The sequence below is a fragment of the Rhamphochromis longiceps genome, linkage group LG14 (assembly GCF_057381845.1).
Source record: "Rhamphochromis longiceps isolate RC_006_pf linkage group LG14, R_longiceps_female_GT1.1, whole genome shotgun sequence".
In the NCBI taxonomy this organism is placed as follows: Eukaryota; Metazoa; Chordata; class Actinopteri; order Cichliformes; family Cichlidae; genus Rhamphochromis; species Rhamphochromis longiceps.
This window is the reverse complement of record NC_140570.1, coordinates 22,115,568-22,135,129: the sequence shown is the minus strand read 5'-3', so window position 1 is coordinate 22,135,129 and position 19,562 is coordinate 22,115,568. Positions and strand designations below refer to the sequence as shown.

Sequence of the window (19,562 nt, the reverse complement as noted above, 5' to 3'; positions counted from 1 at the left end):
TGTTGCTTTCCTGTCGAATCATGTGGTGATTCTCCTCTGACATCAGCAAGGCATTTTCAGCCAGACAACAGCAACCTGCTGGATATTTTCTCTTTTTCAGCCCATTCTCAATAAACCTGAGGCTACGTTCACACTGCAGGTCTTAATGCTCAATTCCGATTTTTTGATCAAATCCGATTTTTTTTTTGTCTGCTCGTTCACACTACAAATAAAATGCGACAGCAAACGCGCTCTAGTGTGAACGCTCAAAGCGGCCCGCATGCGCAAAAGAAGACGTCAAACACAACGCGCTCTGTTTAGACCCAGACCAAACAATATTGTTTGACTGATGGCCCTTAACATAAAGACTTCGGACTTCACGTTTCCCAATTTTTGCTTTAAGTTATTTTGTTATTTACATAATAATGTAAATAACCTAATAATGATCCTTATTGCTGTTTAAGAGAGGAGCGGTGCTTCAAAGGATAGTTGCAGATTTCTGTCAGAATCTGCAGATTATACAGTACAAATAAAATGTTAACGTTTCTCCAACGTTGTCTTCCCAACAGTTTCACTGGACGGCCAGGAAGCGTTCGCGATGTCTTATCGGGCGCTTCTCCGGCGCTGATAATTGGCGTCTGTCTTGTGTCAGTGACGTAAAAGACGGATTTAATGCGACATGACCGTTCAAACAGCAGACACTTTCTAAAACATCAGATATGTATCGGATTCAGTACCACGTACGAAAGTGACCCAGATCGGATTTGAAAATATCGGATTTGTGCCGTTCACACTGTCATACCATGATCGTATATGGGTCGCATAGGGTCCAAAAAATCTGATTTGATGCGCTTTCACCTGCAGTGTGAACGTAGCCTTAGACATGGTTGTTGGGGACAATCCCAGTAGCTCAGCAGTTTCTGAAATACTCTGACCAGCCAGTCTCACAACAAAGTCACTTAAATCAAATCGTCTTCTTTCATCATTCTGATAAGCAGTTTGAAATTCAGCATGCCGTCTTGACCCTTGGCTGATTAGATATTTGCATCAACAAGCAATTGAACTGGTGTACCTAATGCAAAACTGTAATTCACAGTACATTCATAGCACTGATAACTGCATTGCTAAAATAAACCTGCCTCCACCGAGCGGAGGATTTGGCGCACAGATGATTGTTTAACTGTTTGTCCTTGTTTCTGGATCAGGGGCCGGATTAATCCTGCCTCCACTTTAGAGCTTAAAGAAAAGGAGAGGGGAGCAACAGAAGGTTTTCTTTTCTTGCAACAATATTCACATGCCGAAAATGATTCGGAAACCACATTAGGAAAAATATTACCTGATTACCTCATCGGTATTTATTCTTCCCTCTCCTTTCCTTAATGTCGGCCACTTTCGCAGCTTCAGCTTTTGCACAGTTTCCATGTCATGCTTATTATGACCTCTTACTCGTTAATCTACAGTAGAGATATCTACTGTATCCTCTTATCCAACTTAAAAAAAAAACATATTAAACTTTAAATATCTGGAATGTTTTAGTTTAATTTGAATTTGATTAATTATTCATAAATATTTTTGACTATCCTAAACACTGAAGGTTTTTTTTTTTTAGACCAAAAGGATTTGTGAACTTTTCCATTTTAAGTTAAAAATAATTAAACAGGTCAACCCACATTTTACTGACATTTCTTCAGTTTAAGCAGACAAACCTTATGCACCTCTATCCACAAGATTAAATGTCGGTATTATAAATACAAAACACAGACAGGAGAAGACTACTGTCTGCATAAAATCTGGTCACTTGTCTGCACTGAAAATGTGTCTGGAACAAACAGCTCAGCTCTACGTTTAAGTGCCTCCTGTGCGATCCTCTATAATGTCAACAGTTTAATTCTAACCACATCCTGGCTGAGAGAAATGAATCCACCTGTGTGACAGACCCAAAGTGGTTTCATCCTATCATTGCTCTGCTGACACCTACTCTTGTATTTGTCTTTCCTGTTGTGTAGGATATGTGCCAGCCCCGCTGACTCCTCAACAAGGTACCAAAACTCCACGTCCTCTCATTACATTACTTCACACATGCAAAAAGAAAACTTTATTTTTTTGCACATTATAAAGGCATTGTTTCAGTGAGCGACTGTTCCCTGAAGCTCTGCTCATTTTCCAGTTTATCTCTCATTAAATCTACTTTTTGGCAGAGCACGCCAACATGCCAGATTATCGAGATGAGTTTGGAAAATGGGTGTGTGCTGGTCAGTGCAGATGGTGCAGCTCAGCCCGTATGATGAACACACCATAATCTGTATCTTCCTGAACTAAATTACTCCTGCGAGTGGGATAATTTCATAGAAAGCGCATGCTATTTTAGAGGCTATAATATCATTCGTTGGATCACTCAAAGTACCTGACATACAGCTTTCAAGGGCTTTCAAGTCTCTGAATGAAATCTGAATCAGGTTTATTGACAAAACTTTAGCCAAACCAGGATTTTTTTTTTTTTTATAGAATGCCCTGAATAAGCATGTGTTAGTGTAACATGTTACTTATAACGTGACTGGAGGATCATTAAGAAGATTAAGATATAAGAACTGTAGACGGGAAGAAAATGTTCTTGTGCCTTGAGGTGTAGGTCCTAATGTGCTGCAACCCCCTGCCAGAGGCAAGTGACTTAAAAAGCTCCTGTGGGAGAAGTGCAGATTCCAGCCAGTTGCCTTCTTAGTAGAGCAGTGGAGTGTGGAGGGGAGACAACCCTACACATGAGAGTAACTAGGAGAAGTGGATGACAAGATGCAGGTGAAGATAATCAAAGACAATTACACAGGAGAAGTACAACTAAAGTCAAGAAGCTAGAGATGGGTATCTATCAAAATAAAACAGGAAGGAAGAATTGTAACTAAATGGGGGAACACAGACATGTGAATGATCTTAACATATGGGATCAACACAGTAAGAAGAAGATAAGATAGGAAACAACTCAAACTTTAATCAAGAATAATTTCATGTTTCTATGGTGAACATAATTAAATCATGTAGCATCTGCATGAAAATCCGCAACTTAATTTGTATCATGTCATCTCAACAAGATCAATCTAGTAAGAGTGGTTCGTTGCCTGGACTCACGAAATTCACAAAATCACATTAGATGTCAAACTGCAGGAAAATCGCTGGAGTTTTAAGAGGCAGATAACTACACCCACACCAGGTGTATGCTATCGCTATTTATTGTGGTTTAACATGTCAAGGAAAAAAACGTACAGAAAATTCTGCATCAAGCCTTGCAATCATAGTTTTCCTAGTTTTGGTAAGCCTGGATTGACAGCTTGGTGGCACGATGGTTAGTGCTGTTGCCTCACAGCAAGAAGGGCCTGGGTTCAAATCCACAATCTGGCTGATTTGCAGTGTGTAATTAGAGTTAGGTTAATGGGTAATTCTAAATTATCCATGAATGTAAGTGCAAATGGTTGTTTGTCTCTATGAAATCATCAACCCTCATATTGGTTCATTAAGCAAGACTAGCAGTTATTAACAAAGTAGTCGTTCAAACAACAAGATTTCATTGTGTTTTCCTAAAGTTTTTAACTTGTGTAGAATGAATTAAAATAAATTTCACTTTATATACTTCAATAAATCACTTAAAGTCAATGTAAGTATACTACATTGATCCAACGTAATCTGATTACATTAAACCACCAAATGTCAAATGTGTTGGTTTGACATGGTCATAAATGGGTTATTGTACTTGGTTAAATCACATGGAAAAAGGTGCCATGATTAAATTGTATTCATCCAACAACAGAATTTTTTGAGTGCAGGCAGACTCATCCCCACCTTTGATTAGCCCGATCGAGGTAGCGTCATCTGCTAATTTCATAAGGTTGACTGACTGGAGGTGGAGCTGTTGGTATGCAGGAATAAAATGAGGGGAGAAAGTATGTAGCCTGTAGGGGAACTGGTGCTGGTGGTCTGAGACATGCATGCATTTTCATGTCATGCCATTACATGACCAGTGAGGGTTTTCACATCCTTCCTTGGGCTGGTGGATAGTGGAGCAGTCCCACAATGATGGGACAAAATGATCTTTGCTAAAGTACTTGTAAAATCAGTGTGCCTTTTAGCAGCCATCCTAAAAAGTATTTCACAGTCACCAGGACTCAAAAACTTTATATGTAGAAGTTTATTATAAATATCATTCATCTCATCTTGGTGGTGTTGATTAGATTAAGATAAAGTTCTTGTCCAGTATATCAGCAGCTGTCTGTCATATATCACCTACCTTATTAATATAACTTGCTGAGCCGGTCTGCAGTGCAAACTTCACTAGTAAATCCATCTACAGTTTAATTTCCAGCACCCGTGTTTGGAGGCAAGTGTCTCCTGCCTTAAACGGCATCCTTACAGGGAAACGTGAACTTATCAAATGTGAACTTTGATAAGACATGCCGAGAAAAAGACAAGTTCTTAAACATTTATGCACTAGAAGAACATTTTGTTGAAAGCAAATGAATCATATTGGGGGTTTTTTTGTTTTTTGAAAGTACCAAATTTTACACAGAGAAAGTTTTTCTTGTAGAAATAGAAACAAAAACCCACAAAAAAGCCAAGAGAACAGTTGGATATTCAAATATATGCGTGGAAAATAGAGGGACAGATCTGCCCAGTGTCCAGTCGGATAATCTTCTGGCAAACATTAAGGCCAGTACCCTCAGATTGGAAACATAATAACCAATATTGTTTTGTTGTTTTGCAGCCAAAGCAGCAAAGTACGGTGCTCTGCAGGGCTTCCTTGGTGGCGCAGGTGGAGGAGGAGGCGGAGGATTCTATAGAGGTAAAAGACCTGTGCACATTGTTGAAGAAGCATCCTGAAAAACAGAAGTTGCTGCAAAGGCTAAAATGTTGCCGGTGTTTGCTGTAGGTGGCGTTGCAGGATGCCAGGGCAAATACTGTGGGAGGAGGAAGTAGAGGATCTCTCGAGATCCAGTGACCTCAAGAAACCATGGTGCTACTGCATGATCGAGAATGTACATTTTATATGCAAAGCCCCATTAGACAACCTGTAAAGATGTTTGTTTTTACTTACTTGACTTCAGTGTCTGTTTTTACACAAACCCACCGACCCAGAATTTTGTACATGTGACGTATGTTATTGACAGTGCCTTTTAATCATTAACGTGTTCAAGTTAACCAAGTTAATTCTGTACCGCACCGGCCCACCATGTGTCGCTGCGTCCGTGCACACACGCCTGCACGTGTGTGTATTGTTTGTTTGAAACTCTGTCTGTACCATCGGCTGTCAATGTCACCCACAAGTGATTTCCCTTTCTGCTTTAATCCTAAACTAAATCAAGGTGATCCGTCTCACTGGGCAGCACAGGGCTCGTCTGCTCCTCTCTGACCTGTCACAGGGGTGGGGTTGGTCATAGCTAGGCCGAAATCTGATGATATCCACCCAATGTCAGTGCGGTTCCTGGCTCCCCATTTTCTCTGCTGCCATTTTTAGGCCTGCTGGGTATAAAGCGGTGGTAACTGGGGCTCCAGCCAACCCATCTGCTCTCACCAACTTTGCTGATTCTTGTTGCTGTGCAGTTCAGTGTTCTCAGCTTTTTTGTGTTAAATGTTGCCAAACACTTTCTGCTGAAGACAGTCAAAAAGCAGTGGGTTTAAATATCAATCAGACACTGCTTTGGTATGTACGCGACGTGTATGTGCGTGTGTGTTTCATTATGTGTCGTGTTTAAGTCTGCTTCAAATGTTTAGTCTCATTTACATTTATGTAACTGGTCATTATTCAAGATTTGCGGCACCATGATTTGACTCATAGCTTTTTTGTTATCAGGAATGTGTGAGCATTAAAAAAAACAATCCTTTGCTTTTGCATTTATTCACTGTTATTAACTGTAATACAGATTAATACTTTGTTTTAATGGGAATGCCGCTGTGTTTATGTGAGGCACAAAATCCCTGTTCTTTATTTACTTGAGCTGCTTTAAAAAAAAAAAAACCAAAGGCTTTACTGACCAAAGGTTCATGAGCGCTGTTGCCAAGTGACCCCTATCTCTTCCCGTAACTGTGTACTGTATTTTGTACTAATTTGATGGCTTCAGTTCCTTCACTCGGTGCTGTGTAAGAACTGTCTTTGAGCCTCGCTGGGTCAGACCTTGTCTTATGTGGCGTGGGATACTCTTCATCTTTATTTAAAACTGTTTTTATAAGGAGGAACAGTGTGGTTTTGCACTTTTTATGTTTCCACGGCACACATGTGACTTGTTCCCGGACATCCCGGCATTTTATTTGCTTTAACAAATAACAAAATAAAATGTGTTTAAAGAACACGTGTTTAAAGAACACGCGTCTTCTTATTCATTACTTCTTCCTGTCCGTCCTGAGTGTCGAATCAGTCCAACGCTGGAACAATAACCTGGGTTCAAGTCCTGCCTGTTTTAGAGCTTTTTTTTCATATGAGTTCTGTTATTGTTCCACTAGGAAAAATGAATCACTTATCAGATTTATTGTATGTGAAGGATTTCTTCTCTATAATGAAAACAAACCTCAGGTTAGGTGCGAACACTTTGCCAGAGTATGGCGACTATGAGCTGTGTTCTTATTGTGCCAGCTGGAAGTAATGAACTCATACTGCTGTTCCCTGAAGATCTCCTGGGAGAGCCACTGACCCGTGATCCACATCCTGTAAAAGTAGCTTACACTGTTGTTCCAGGAGCAGAGGCTTTACTGCAGACATAAAACAATGTCACTGTGAAACTCTAGTCGAATTCTGTTTTTCTACAGCTGGCAATTACACATTTCTGTAAATCTATTTGCTTGATTTTCCTAGTGTTAGTTAGCTTGCTTAATTTCTAACAGGAAATAATGTGTTTGTGTTACTTTAGGCAACATGTAATCGGTGTAGGCAAACCCTTTGTACATACGTGTACTAAATCAGTTACCTGGCGACCTGCCGCTGGGACAAACAGATCAAACCTCTGGCCCTGGCTTAGCTATCCCACTCCCATCTCCCCATACCAACACTCCTGACGCTGAACCAGCGACACTGATTCTTGAAGAAAAAAAATAAGTTTTTTTTAATATCAAAAAATGTGTCTAATTGCAGGAAGCCCCTTGGGAAATACATATATTTAATAATAATAATAATGATAGCCCACATAAACTGAGAATTTTTGTTAAAGCGTGCATTGCTCTGTGTATATTTTGCACACTGCCGGCTGCAGATAGCTTTAAGAGCGTTAAGTTCATCATGTCTAAGCAATGAGGAGTTTTAAGCAAAAATATTTCAACTTGGTGTCCACTAATGCTATACTCACACATGAGAAAACAGTGTTTGGAGACTGCAGTATAAGCAAGATTACTGTGATTTGTGTGCTTTGAAGACGGAGACCGGGTATGCAACCACCCGCAGTGAGCTGCCGTCCTCGTTACCATTTTATTGCTGTCTTTAGTGCGATAAGACTGAATCAGTCTGCTATGAATCTGCTGGCAATTACATGTTAATACTACAAACCTAATTATACAAACCTGTTGCCGTCTACATTTACATAAGTCATCCAGTGGAAGTGAGTCCCTTACTGCAAAGAGACGTGTTACAGAGGTGTTGAGGTCATCCAGACTCACTCAGTTACAAAAAAAGGGGGGGGGGGGATCCATCGTCAGAGCCGAAAAAATGTAAACATAGAAAAGAATTAACACACACTGCAGAGCTCCAGCTTCCTTATTTATTGCATCTAGTAGTGTGTGACGTTTCGACTACGTCTGCTTTTCTTCAGATAATGACACGTAGGACGGCACCATCTTAAATCGTCTGTGATAGATCACATGACCATGACCAATGGCAATAATATCCAATCAGAACCATGTCTTATAGGTCTCACTCAGATTTATTCCAATAGGTTGATAGTCTGTCTGCATTTGAATTTGAGTTTGCCATTTTATGTCCACTCTAGTGTCACATGGTAGACCTGCACCTCAACTCGCCTCCGTATTTGTTGTGTGAAATTGGCACTAATTTCTGTGCGTTTCAGAATTGCTGTGAGACGGTGGCTGATTGGGTTCTTTTAACTGAAGCTAGTTATATTTGATTGTTCTTACACTCTGGTCCTTTGATATTTCACACTACAAACGCTGCTGTTTCACTTGTGGCCCTTTGTGCAGGTATGTTAAAAATTCCAGACTGAAGAAGGTTTGAATTAAAAATATTTTTTATGTTTGCATTCTGCTGTGGTTCTGTGCTTTGTACAATTGAAATTCAGAGATGATTCGGTGATATAATCATGCTGTACACACAGAATCCGTGTGTTACACTGAACCATAAAGGAAAATGGACGTGTTGACTGCGTTGCATTTAAGCAATGACTAAAATCAGTAATTACCATTTTGTAATTTCTGAATTGTGCGCTCAGGCTTCCGTTTCGTGCCTGCTTTACACTTCTTCGCAGAGCTAACTGATTTTATGGCTCCTAAATTAAGCCCCAGTTAATCTCATGAACAGCAAATTTCACGATTTAGACATCTAATAAAACCTCAGTTTTTATACTCCTGACTACACTGCAGCTGCTTTTAGATTTGCCTTCATGGGTTTAAAACCAGCCAACCACTTCATTTTATTTCCCTTCGTTACAGCTTCTTTTTATGTTGCACCCTTTGCTTACACTTTGTTTGCACTTCTATGAGACACTTAGCAGCTACTTCCAGCACCTCCACCTATCCCATATCTCAACCCCTTTCGCCACTATCACGCATCAACGCGTTAATATTTTACCTGCCTTTCTACAAGAGCGCACTCTGTCTACTTGTAGTTATCTTGTAGTTACTATGGTGGCGTTTCTGCGCCGTCTCCCCCCACCTACCCCTCTCCCCTCCGTCCCTCCTCCACCAGACTTTATTAAGCAGGGCGTGTTTGTGGTTGGCCAGCCCCCTGTTTCCTCCGCACTGCTCGGCAGCTTCATTGGTCACCGCCTCTCTTGAATGAAGCGCCGCAGAAACGTGCAGGCAGCGGGCAGAAGGAAGCTGTGTGGGCCGCCGCAGGGAGCGACCGACGCGCAGCGACACGACCCCCGGGCGCGTTGCGGTGTGTGTCGGTGAACACCGTTTATCCGTCGAGCAGAGGCAGTTGGCTCTCTCCCGGAGCTCCGCGTGTGAATGAGGTTGATGCTGCTCTGTTGCACCTGGAAGGACGAACGCATGGGAGAGGAGGAAGGTAAGGACCTGCGTGCTGGTTACGCGCTTCGGCTTTTGGGGCGGGCGATGCGGAGACCACGGCGCACTCCCTGCTCCTCGAAACGCAGAAGATGCTCCAACAGAAAAAAAAGCTGCACACTGCACCGTTTCTGTGTTTACTGTACAGAAATAGGTTCGTGTGCAGGGAGCGCCAGGCTGTGCCGCAGATGAAGCCATTCTTCGAGTGGATGCGGCCAGCATGTTTGTATGCAACGTTCACCCTCAGGCCACCACCACACTCTTCATCTGCCGCCAGCCTTCTCCAATAATCCAGCATGCAGTGCTTATAAACAGGTTGTTACGTGAGAAGTAACTGTCCTTTAAGAGCTTCCTTCATGCTGTGTGAAAACACACAGATGGCAGAGTTTCCTGTTGTGCCTGCACCAAACTAAGACTCCCACAGACTCCATGATTAACTTAGGTGTGTGACCGGTGTAGATTTAATCGTTTAAAGCAGCCAGATAACCTTCTGATCTCATTATTAATGAAGCTGTTTTAATTGTATGTTTTTTTAATTCATTGTTTTCTGGATAGTGATTCAGGAAGCTATGGCTCGAACAGCTGGTAAACCACATTGTTGATCTATGTGTGTGTATTTTGGCATGTGGTGTGAGATAACTGTGCACACCGAGCTGTCAGTCAGCTTCACTGAGGTGAACAATGGGCGTCCTATGTAAGGTTTCACTTTGCATTGCAGTGTGGTTAGCTAATCTGGAAGTGTCTGCTTTAGGTCAGAGCGGGCGGGGCGTACGCACCTGTACCTGCACAGGTTTTACAGTTTGTGCCAGAATGTAGGTGTGTTTCTGTTTGCCTTGGCAGCCCTGTCTGAAGTCAACAGGAGGAAAGAGATCATGCAGAGAAATGCTCCACAATAAAAAATGCTATAAAAAAATTAAAAAAAAAAGATGGTAAAAAAGTGTTTAAAGAGAGAAGGCTGGAGGAGTGAAGAAGAAAAGCATTAGCACCAGACATCAGCACCCAAAGCTCTGCCAAAATGGCTTTCAGTTCACAGGATGGATGAATAATTGAAGCTGTTGTGCAGAGTTAAGTTTTATCAAGACTCTTCCACCAGTATCCAGATTTCATATTGTGGCACTTTTGAACTTAACCTTGGTCAAAATTGGGCCTCTTTATAGCTGCTTTGTATGTGGAGAAGTACTCTTGTTACTTCTTGTTGAAATGCCATGATGAAGAGGTGCTACGCTCGGCTGTTACTCTGAGGTGACAGTCGTGATGTTACTCTTGGGTGTACCGCAAGTTCAGGAGCTCAGCAGTGAGAGTAATGCGGGGGAACCTGAAGCAGTAGCATCTGTGCAGTTTTATTCTTTACAAATCAAAACAGCATCCCCACGGATGGAATGCTTTCAACTGGCTGCCATGTTTGTGTTTGCTGTTACTCACTGAGTCTTGCCGTGTGACTTTTTTTAGGCAAATTAACTCAGGCAACAAATGCATCTAACACAGCATAACGTTGGCCGCCGCCTCGCCCTTTGCACCAGATGAACCCTTACTGCAGGATAAATCGTCCCAACTCTGCCAAATTGCTTTTTTCCTGAAACTCTAATCATAATGAAGATTTTCCTAAGAGGTGGAATCTTTGATCTGCAGCTAATAAGATTCCTCTCATGGAAACGACTCTTATCAGGAAAGAAGTAGAAGAAAGCCGATGTCTGGTTTAAATTGTAAGGAAAATATAAAATGTTATTAGCAGGCATGTTATTAGCCTGCTAATAACTATGTTATTAACTATGTTATTAGCAGTTTTGATGATAACTACATTATTTTAAAAGCGTACATCTACCTGCCATCATTTTATGCATCATCTCAGTTTCTCTTTAGTTTCTTTGTGTCGTTTCCTGCTTTTACAACACGCACCCACGCCTCCACACTCATGGTGCGTTAAATTTGAATTTGAAAGTAGGAATTTCTGAGTTTCCAGTTGGGAATTTTCATCTGGAATGGCCCCCCTTAATCTGAAGTTCCGAGGCAAATACAATGCAGCATCATCATCACCCTGATTTCTACACTCGATTAGTTTTGGACTTGTTAGCCAAGCTTGCTTAATAGAATAGCTCATTTCAGCTGCTCCCTTATTCACAAAGGGGTCGCCACAGCAGGGAGCTCCACATGTTTGACGTGGCAGATTCTCACACTAGATGTGACACCCAAGTGAGTCTGTCTCTCCTCTGGGACTGAACCAGGTATCTTTCGCGTGATAGAGATATGTGTAAACCATTACACTATAGAGCAGCTGTAGAGCTGCCAAAACAGTGTTTCCACCGTTTCCTCATACCCTTTCGAGCAAGGTTATGGTAGAACATCGTTAATACTTGTGCTGTGGCTCATTCTGTGGCCTTTTGTACAGGTAAATTGTGGGGGAAAAAACCCAAAACAACAAAAAAAAATGGAAAGTTTATGACTAGAAAAAAGGGATAAAACATCCAATTAGAGGTAGGTTTGGAAAAGTAAAATAAAAGCCTTTTATTACTGAGCATAACTACCTTTGGAAACCTGGATGTTTTATGCCTTTTGGTCATAATATTTCAATTTTTCTCATTGCCAAAGTTTGAATATTATCCTATAATTCTAGGCAAAAAATTGTGTTTCTTTAAATGTTATGATTTTTTTTAATAAACAAGAGTTTTTCTATTAAACAGGGCAATGCAGCAAATTAGTGGTTTTGCCCCTGCTGAGCCGTATGCTCATTAAAAATGCCCCTTCAGATGGTACATCGTTTCTGCTCTGGTGGTAACGGTGGAGGAGACGCTGTGTGGTGTGTTTGTTTGAGTTGTGTGTTTTTAGAGCTGGGTTATAAACCAGCAGTGATAATTTGCATAGCCAGATAAGCGGTGGAGAAGGCATACAGACAGAGACACAAACACACATCTCTTTGTGCGAACTGTTTATAACTTTATGTTTAATGAGCTTTAATATGGTGATATCAGCACGTCGGTCTCCTGTCATTACAGCTGGAGGAAGTTTGCCCGTGTGCGCGGGATGCAAACAGAGGATCTACGATGAGCAGTACCTCCAGGCCCTTAACAATGACTGGCATACCGTCTGCTTCAGGTACTTTCAGCACAAACAGCAAACCAGACTCAACATATAAACCCAGACTTTGAGTGCACACACGTCTTTAAGTCTCACGGAGTTTTTGGCCACTTGGGAACAACACTGAAATATCACAGTGCATCTTGCTTATTTATCCATCCTACAAGTCCATCCAGCTAGAGCAAATACAGGTCAAAAGTTCACTGGCGTTTAGCGCTGTTCATAGAGTCGACCTGAAGGGGAATTCTGCCTATCAATTAGCTGCTAAATGTTCCACTGTGTTCAACAGCCGGTTACCAAGTGTCTGCTGAATGGTATATTACTGTGATTAATATATCACTCATTATTACTGCTTTAAAGGACAGCGAAGGAGTGAGTGAAGTGAGTTAATGGTTGCACATATAAGGCATAAAAGTACCCTAGAAAATAAAATAAAAATACCAAATATTTGCTGTTTTCAGTGTTTAAAAGTCCTGTGAGTCCACAGTCAGTCCAGTGAAAACCCTTTCTTTCTTAAAATACTGGTTCCACAGGAAAATAAAGGCTAAGCAGTAGCTGGATGTTGCTAATCATATCCACTGTCTGTCTGATCATCAGTTTACAGGGCTGAAGCATTCAGTGTAGGTTAAAGAGCCCGACAGCATGGCTTAGGCTTGAAAGGTTTCATCTGAACAAACCACAAGGCTTCTGGAATAATGTCCTTTGGGCATGTTTGGCTGTAATGTACAAACACCTCATAGCAGCAAACAGGCACGGTGGTGGAGGGTGATTATTTAGGCTTGTTTTCCAAGCATAGAACGTGGGCACCTATTAGTTATTAAGCTGATGATTAACTTCTCTGTACATCAAAGTATTCTAGAGTCAAATATGAGGCCATCCATCTGACAGCTAAATACTGACGCAAACTGCGTCGTGCAACTGGTCAGTGATTCCAAACACAGCAGCAAAGTCCAGACCGAACTGAAATGTTGTGGCGGGACCTTAAGAGAGCTGTGCAAAAAAAATGCTTGCAAACTTCAATGAACGGATGTAATGTTGTAAAGAAGTGTGGGTCAAAATTCCTCCACAGAGATGTGAGAGACTGATAAAGTTATTCCTACTAAAGGTGGTTTAATGAGCTAGTTAATCATGGGGAATATTTATTTTTCACAGGACTGCAGAGAGTCCCGTGAGAAACTTTATCTTTCACATGACTGTGCGATTAAAAAATGATCAGGTTTCAGGATGTTAGATAAACCAGTTTATTCATATCACCTTGGGAAACTGTAATAAAGATATTAAATGGGAGAAATAGCTGGCAAGTTGTGTAACAAGTTTAGTTTTTTGTGGTTTCAATGTAGGCTTTGTACTGCAGCATTTCCTGGAATTGCTACTGTTACAGACTCGTTCCCAGGCATGTCTGTGCCTGCTTGTGTTTTCTTTCATTTCGAGGAGCTAAACGTTTTCGTGTTATTGCCCATAATCACATCTTGTTCCTTGTTTAATCTTTCTTCACTGTAATGCTAACACAAGTATCCTCCTCCCACCACCTTTTCTAAGAAAATCTCCTTAAATCTGATCTGTATTTTTCTCACAAGCGTTTCCTTTTTGTGGGTGAAGGTAAAGGTAAAGTTTCAGATTTTGCTGTGTTTTCTTGTACTTTTAGTTTTTGATGAATTCTGTAACAGACATAACCTAAAGTAGTCCTGGCTGCAGACCTGCGTCAGACAAGTGCTAATGTCGAAACCTTCACATGATGCAGTAATGAAACTTTACAGGTGCGTAGCTGAGATCAAAATGAAAATTTGGTGTTTAAAGATGGGTGTGATCTAATTCACAAACACTGAGCAAAGACAGACATTGGCATTGTGGCTGTTGAGACATCTTCTCTAGTTTTGACCTGTAAAATTACAATGTCATGACACCTTCACAGTAAAGAAATTGCAAAAGATGCAGATACACATAGACACAAAGTCACTAGCAGTTTAAACAAGTCCTGACTGGCTTACAGTCAAATGTGTGCTTCTGAAAAATGACATTTAACAATCTGAGAGCTGAGTCAACTCCAACCCTAAGCCATTACATTTTGTAATTTTCCTCACTTATAAGTGTCTCCTTTAACATTTTGCTCACAAAATATGCGTACTCGATTATTTTTATGAAACTATTTTACCCATTGTGTATGAGAAAAGTGGAGATGGGTAATAATTCAGGTCCGTTTCCACTTCTCTTGTCTATGGTGTGCCACAAGGTTCTGTTTTGGGACCTTTATTGTTTCTTTTATATTTGTTCCCTCTTCAGTACTTTTCGAGCACTTTTAAAAACTTTTCCTATCATTGCTGTGCAGATAACATTCAGTTGTATCTCTCTTTTAAGCCACACAATATTTTTAAGCTTCAGGCGCCATTGAAAGTTAGACGGTAGACCTTTTTCTCCAACTTAATGAAGAGAATATAGAAGTGCTTGTTTGTGCTCCTGACAGATTTAATGAAAACTAGGTCCTCTGGCTACATTTGCTACATTTTTTGTCAGGAACCTTGGGATGACCTTTGACTCTCCTTTCACTCTGGATGGTTACGTGAAATCTCTGGTTTGCTCCTGTTTTTTATCACTTAAGAAATACCCCCAAGCTGAGTTCCATTGCGACATGCTCTGACCTCATCACATCTGGATTTCATCATGGCTGCAAGACTTTTAACTATTTTTCTAAGTACTCACGTGTCGCACTGTTGTTAATTCAGTTCCATTAGCTTCAGAGTCCACTGGTTTTTGCTTTTGGAGCTCTGCGTGGACAAGCACCAGCAAACATCAGACAACTTTTACATCCATATGTCCCCAGTAGGCTTCTGAGGTCATGTGATCAAGACTTGCCATAACAGCTTTCTAATAAGCTGGTACTTTACCACATTACCTAAGCAGTTTCTGACGCGTGCTCCACAGCTGTGCGCTCAAAATACTCACAAGTCCAAACTTTGCCTTCGCCTCTTCATGCAATTCTTGTCCCAGTTGACTATCAGTTATGCAGCCTAACCTTACATTGTTAACTGTTGCATTTTTGACCTGAACGATTTAACCCCTTCCCCTTAAATCCCCTTAAATGCAGTAACCCAGCAGGTAACTGCCCCATAGTGTGCAAAAGACCAATAACAACAAAAACAGCATGTATAAATAAAACTTTATTTAATTCCTAAAAACATACAATACTTATAAAACATAAATATTGTCTTTAAGTTTGCCATATGAGTGCTGTTCTCTGTACTTTGACTTCATTACAGATAGTTACAGAAACGTTCAGACTTGACCTGTCTGAAAACCTGTTACGCAATTTTATTTACACAAACCAGAGCAACTCATAGAGGCACTCGCATACCTGAAGTTGCTCAAGACTTTTTCTCCTAATCAACCAAAAGGAGTCGTTCTTACTCCGATGAAGCATACGTTGGTTGAACTCTTGCGTCAAACCTAAAGCCACCCCCATATGAACATTTCTACAGTCCGTGGATTTGGAGAAATGAACAAGCAGGTTTTAGTTTCTGACTCAGATTCTGGTAACTTGCACTACACCATGTTGTGTGTGGGCAGAGAGACTGTGTGTGTCTCTGTGTGAAAGAAATCTATTAACATTTTTGAATTTTAATTGATTTTCATGAGCAGAACTGATCCTATCCTGGTAGACAAAACACAGAAGTTTTTAACATTTCTGCAACTGAATATCAAATGTTGGAGCTTGCATTAGAGTCCAGATCCATCCATTCATTAAATAGATTTAATATTTAATAGGTCAGTCTTCTTCTGTATAAACAAGCTTCCAGCTATCACAAAAGACTTTATGGTCTGAAAGGAAAGCAAAGAGTGTTGTTCGTCTCCTGTTACTTTTCATCCTCTCTGTTAAATATCTTTCATTAGGAGCTCTTATGTTAAGACTGCTGCATGCTGTCCTAAGTTTAAAAGAAAGTTAAAGTGCAGGCGTCACTTAACATTCAGTCAATGCAGCCGCCTTGGGTCATGTGACACGAAGCTCGGAGCAGACAAATTAAGACGTAGTCGCAGATGTTTCAGATGCACTAATGGTGATCGATTCCTTCAGCAAGGCAGAGCCAAGGAAAAATGTGTTTTTATGAAATACCAGAAATAATCAGGTAGATTTCTGGGAGGAATTTCCCTGTAGTAAACATATTAATTCTGTAGATTTCCTCCATCATTTCGCTACTCCTTTTAGTGGTCGCCACAGCGGCTCATCTGCCTCTATCTCACCCTATGCCTAAAATCCTCTGTCACACCAACCCTCTGTGTGTACTCCGTCGCTACATCCATTTAGCTTCTCTGTGGTCTTCCTCTTTTCTTCCTGCTCAGCAGCTCCATATTCAGCATCCATTGTTTAATATTTTCCTAATTAAACTAAACTGGATATAAACAGTCCAGGACTGTCACTTAGTTTCGCGAGTGGAGATTATTAACTTTAAAAGTGGGCTTATTTTTAAATGACTGTTTAGTTTTTTTGATTAACAGGACACAAACGCTGTCGCTGCTTTTCTTACTGATGATCTTATGTAACGTTTCCTTCTCTTTCTCTCGTCTCTACTCATCTCACATCCTTCATGGAGATAACCTTGTTTGTGAGAAGCAGGAGAACAAACAGCCACTCGCTGAGGAGTCCTCCTGCTGTTTAAGCACTCAAAGCTTCACAAGTCAGCCTCCGTGCCTCTGATCACTATTACTTTATCTTGTTTTTTGTTTAAATTTCATAATTAATTAAGAAAATAAAAAATAATCTGAGACTGAAAAGATGATTTCTGAGTGGGTTCTGACCAAGATAGAAAACAGCTCAGGCAGAATAGTGCATATAAACACATGCACACAATGGTTTACACATAGAAGTAAATTAAATGCATAAATAATGAAGTGTACTGACGTGAGGATTAAAAATGTCTTAACTAAAGCCAAAATAAGCACTGTAGGTCAAACAGGGTCAATGATGGTCACGTATAACAGATGTGACTACCAGATGTGACTTCCACCAAATTTACTATAATTCATCCTCAGCAGTTTGAAAACCAGCTTTTCAAACTGTTGTATAAACAGAGGTTTTTTTTAGTGTGTTTTAGGGGTTTTTTTGTTCCACACTTTGTTATCCCCTTTCCCAACCACACTGCCTACATTACCCTGAATGCAACTCAGACACCGATGTATATTCACAGATTTGGGTGCGCTATCATGAAAAAGTACAGACATGAAAACTACAATTCATCCAGTGCCCACTTGAGGCTGGCTGCAAGTGAGTCAATTCAAACAGACTCCCGTGGTCAGTTTTTACATCAATTTGTAATGTTTGTGTATTCTGAAGACAGATAATACGGCCTGCTGTTAGGAACAGGGCACCCTGAGATCTCTGCCCCATTTTTAGAAGTGAAAGTGAGGTACTTGGTAGTTCATCCACCTTTACTGTTTATGGATGCAGCATGCTAACCAACTTTGCTGTGATTGTGTCCGTGCTGTAAGACTTTTTCCCAGTCTGTTGTAGCATACTCCTCAGACATTATACAAATGTGCTGGGCCACCGAAAGATTATATATACAGCAGCTGCTTGGCCATGGGAAACACATGCAATGAAACTCCCGGCACGCAGACCGTTGGTGAGGTGCATTGTACCCTTTACGTACTGTGTAACGTTATGCACTCTGCCACTTCATGATGGAGTTCCTAAAAGCTTACACTTTGCAGTAATACAAGTTAGAGTTGATCGCTCCATCTAGGATGGAAGGAGTTTCACAAAATGACTTGCAGAGGTGACGTCCATTTAAGCAGTGCTTAATTTAAGGAGCTCTTTAGAACAAACAGTTCTTTCACAAATTTTTGTAAAGGCAGACCCCATGGCTACATGCTTCATTTTATACACCTGTGGCCGATAGCTGCCCACACACAGGTAGAAACTGTGTTTAATATGGGGACTGGTAGACAAAGACAAAAACTTACTAATTCACCCATTCTTAGTATTTGAAATAAAGTTTGAGGGTCAATATAGCAAAAGGTCATTGGAGATATCCTGGAAAACCTAAAGTAATGGCAGGCATGGAGGTCCTGGTGGTTATGTCTTTCTTATAATGTCAGTCTGTGGATAATGCAGAGTCACCTGTCTTCGAACAGAGATGAGGAGCAGTTGAAAAGGTCACATTCTTCTAATACCACATTGTTTTTCCTTCATTTAAATTTTGATCAGTAAATTACTCAGATGATATCACCACATGTGTAGACATAAATTCTTTAAAAAGAGAATTTTAAAGGTTGAAGAATCTTCGGGGTTATACAGAAACAAATACTAATACAGAGCTGGTGCTGCTGCCTAAATCTGTTGGCCGAACGGTGTAGCTGTCATCAGTTGGATCGGCTTACATTCAAACACACTCGCAGTGCCTCCACTGGTCACAGGTGGCACAGTGCAGCTGTATCTCATCTACAGTGCAAAGAATTTGCATGGAGACCTCTTCTTGGTCATTGTTAACGGGCATCACATGTAATCAAAAAGCCACATTTCACTGATAGTAGCTTTTAATAGTTGCACTGACTCAGCTTTATTGTCTATTGATTTTGACCGGCTGTAAAGGTAGTAAATGTCCAGCTGCGTTTTCGAGTCTTGCCTGTTTTCGTCAGTTCATCCGAGCTGGTCAGTGGGTTGGCTTGAAACTCAGCTCTGAGTGGGTCATTAATGATTTCCTCCTGGCCAGATATCTGAATGGGAAATCTGAGGAGGGCATCCTGGCGAAGGGTTGAGTCCACAATGGTTTGTGGTATCTATATGCACAGTGAGCACAGATAGGGAGTTACAAATGACTGAGAAGGGCTGCTGCAGGTTTCTGTGCATGCTTTTTCCACCCTGACTTTTAAAGTAAAAGCACTTTTACTTGTGTTATCTGCTGTCAAGAGCCTCGTGTAGCTGATTCAGACGTGAGCTCTGTGTCAGCTCCATCACACTTGTTTGAGGTGTCAGATATCAGCTTGTAGCTTTCAGCCCTTCTGCTCCTCCACCATGTAGTGATGCTACACACACCAGAACTGTTGAATTAATAACAGGAGAGAAGCTGTGTGTGTGATGGAGGTCTGTAAAAAGAGAGTTTTCCCCCTCGAGAGCACAAATGGATAGAAATTAGAACAGGATCTTCAGAGAGAAACAGATTTCCATGGTAAATGAAGGTTGAACATTGGTGGGAAAGTGAGGAGTGGGACAGGGACTTTCTGGAGCTTAAATCCTAACCCAAAAAAGAAGTTTTCCTCTGAAAACAGCAGGAGCTAGGCTTCATGGGAAATCGCAGTCAGGCTCTCAGTATGAACTG

The 19,562-nt window shown here is 40.9% G+C and overlaps 1 protein-coding gene across 1 annotated transcript in view; it reads left to right on the top strand.

The window, feature by feature from the left end:
• Positions 1-8,940: 8,940 nt before the first annotated feature.
• The window catches only part of limk1a (LIM domain kinase 1a), a 53,311-nt gene continuing 42,689 nt past the window's right edge, over positions 8,941-19,562 (top strand). The window contains exons 1-2 of the mRNA XM_085379677.1: positions 8,941-9,184; positions 12,174-12,273. Coding sequence (XP_085235803.1) covers positions 9,127-9,184; positions 12,174-12,273 — 158 coding nt within the window. The 5' untranslated portion in view covers positions 8,941-9,126. The remainder of the gene's footprint in view (positions 9,185-12,173; positions 12,274-19,562) is intronic.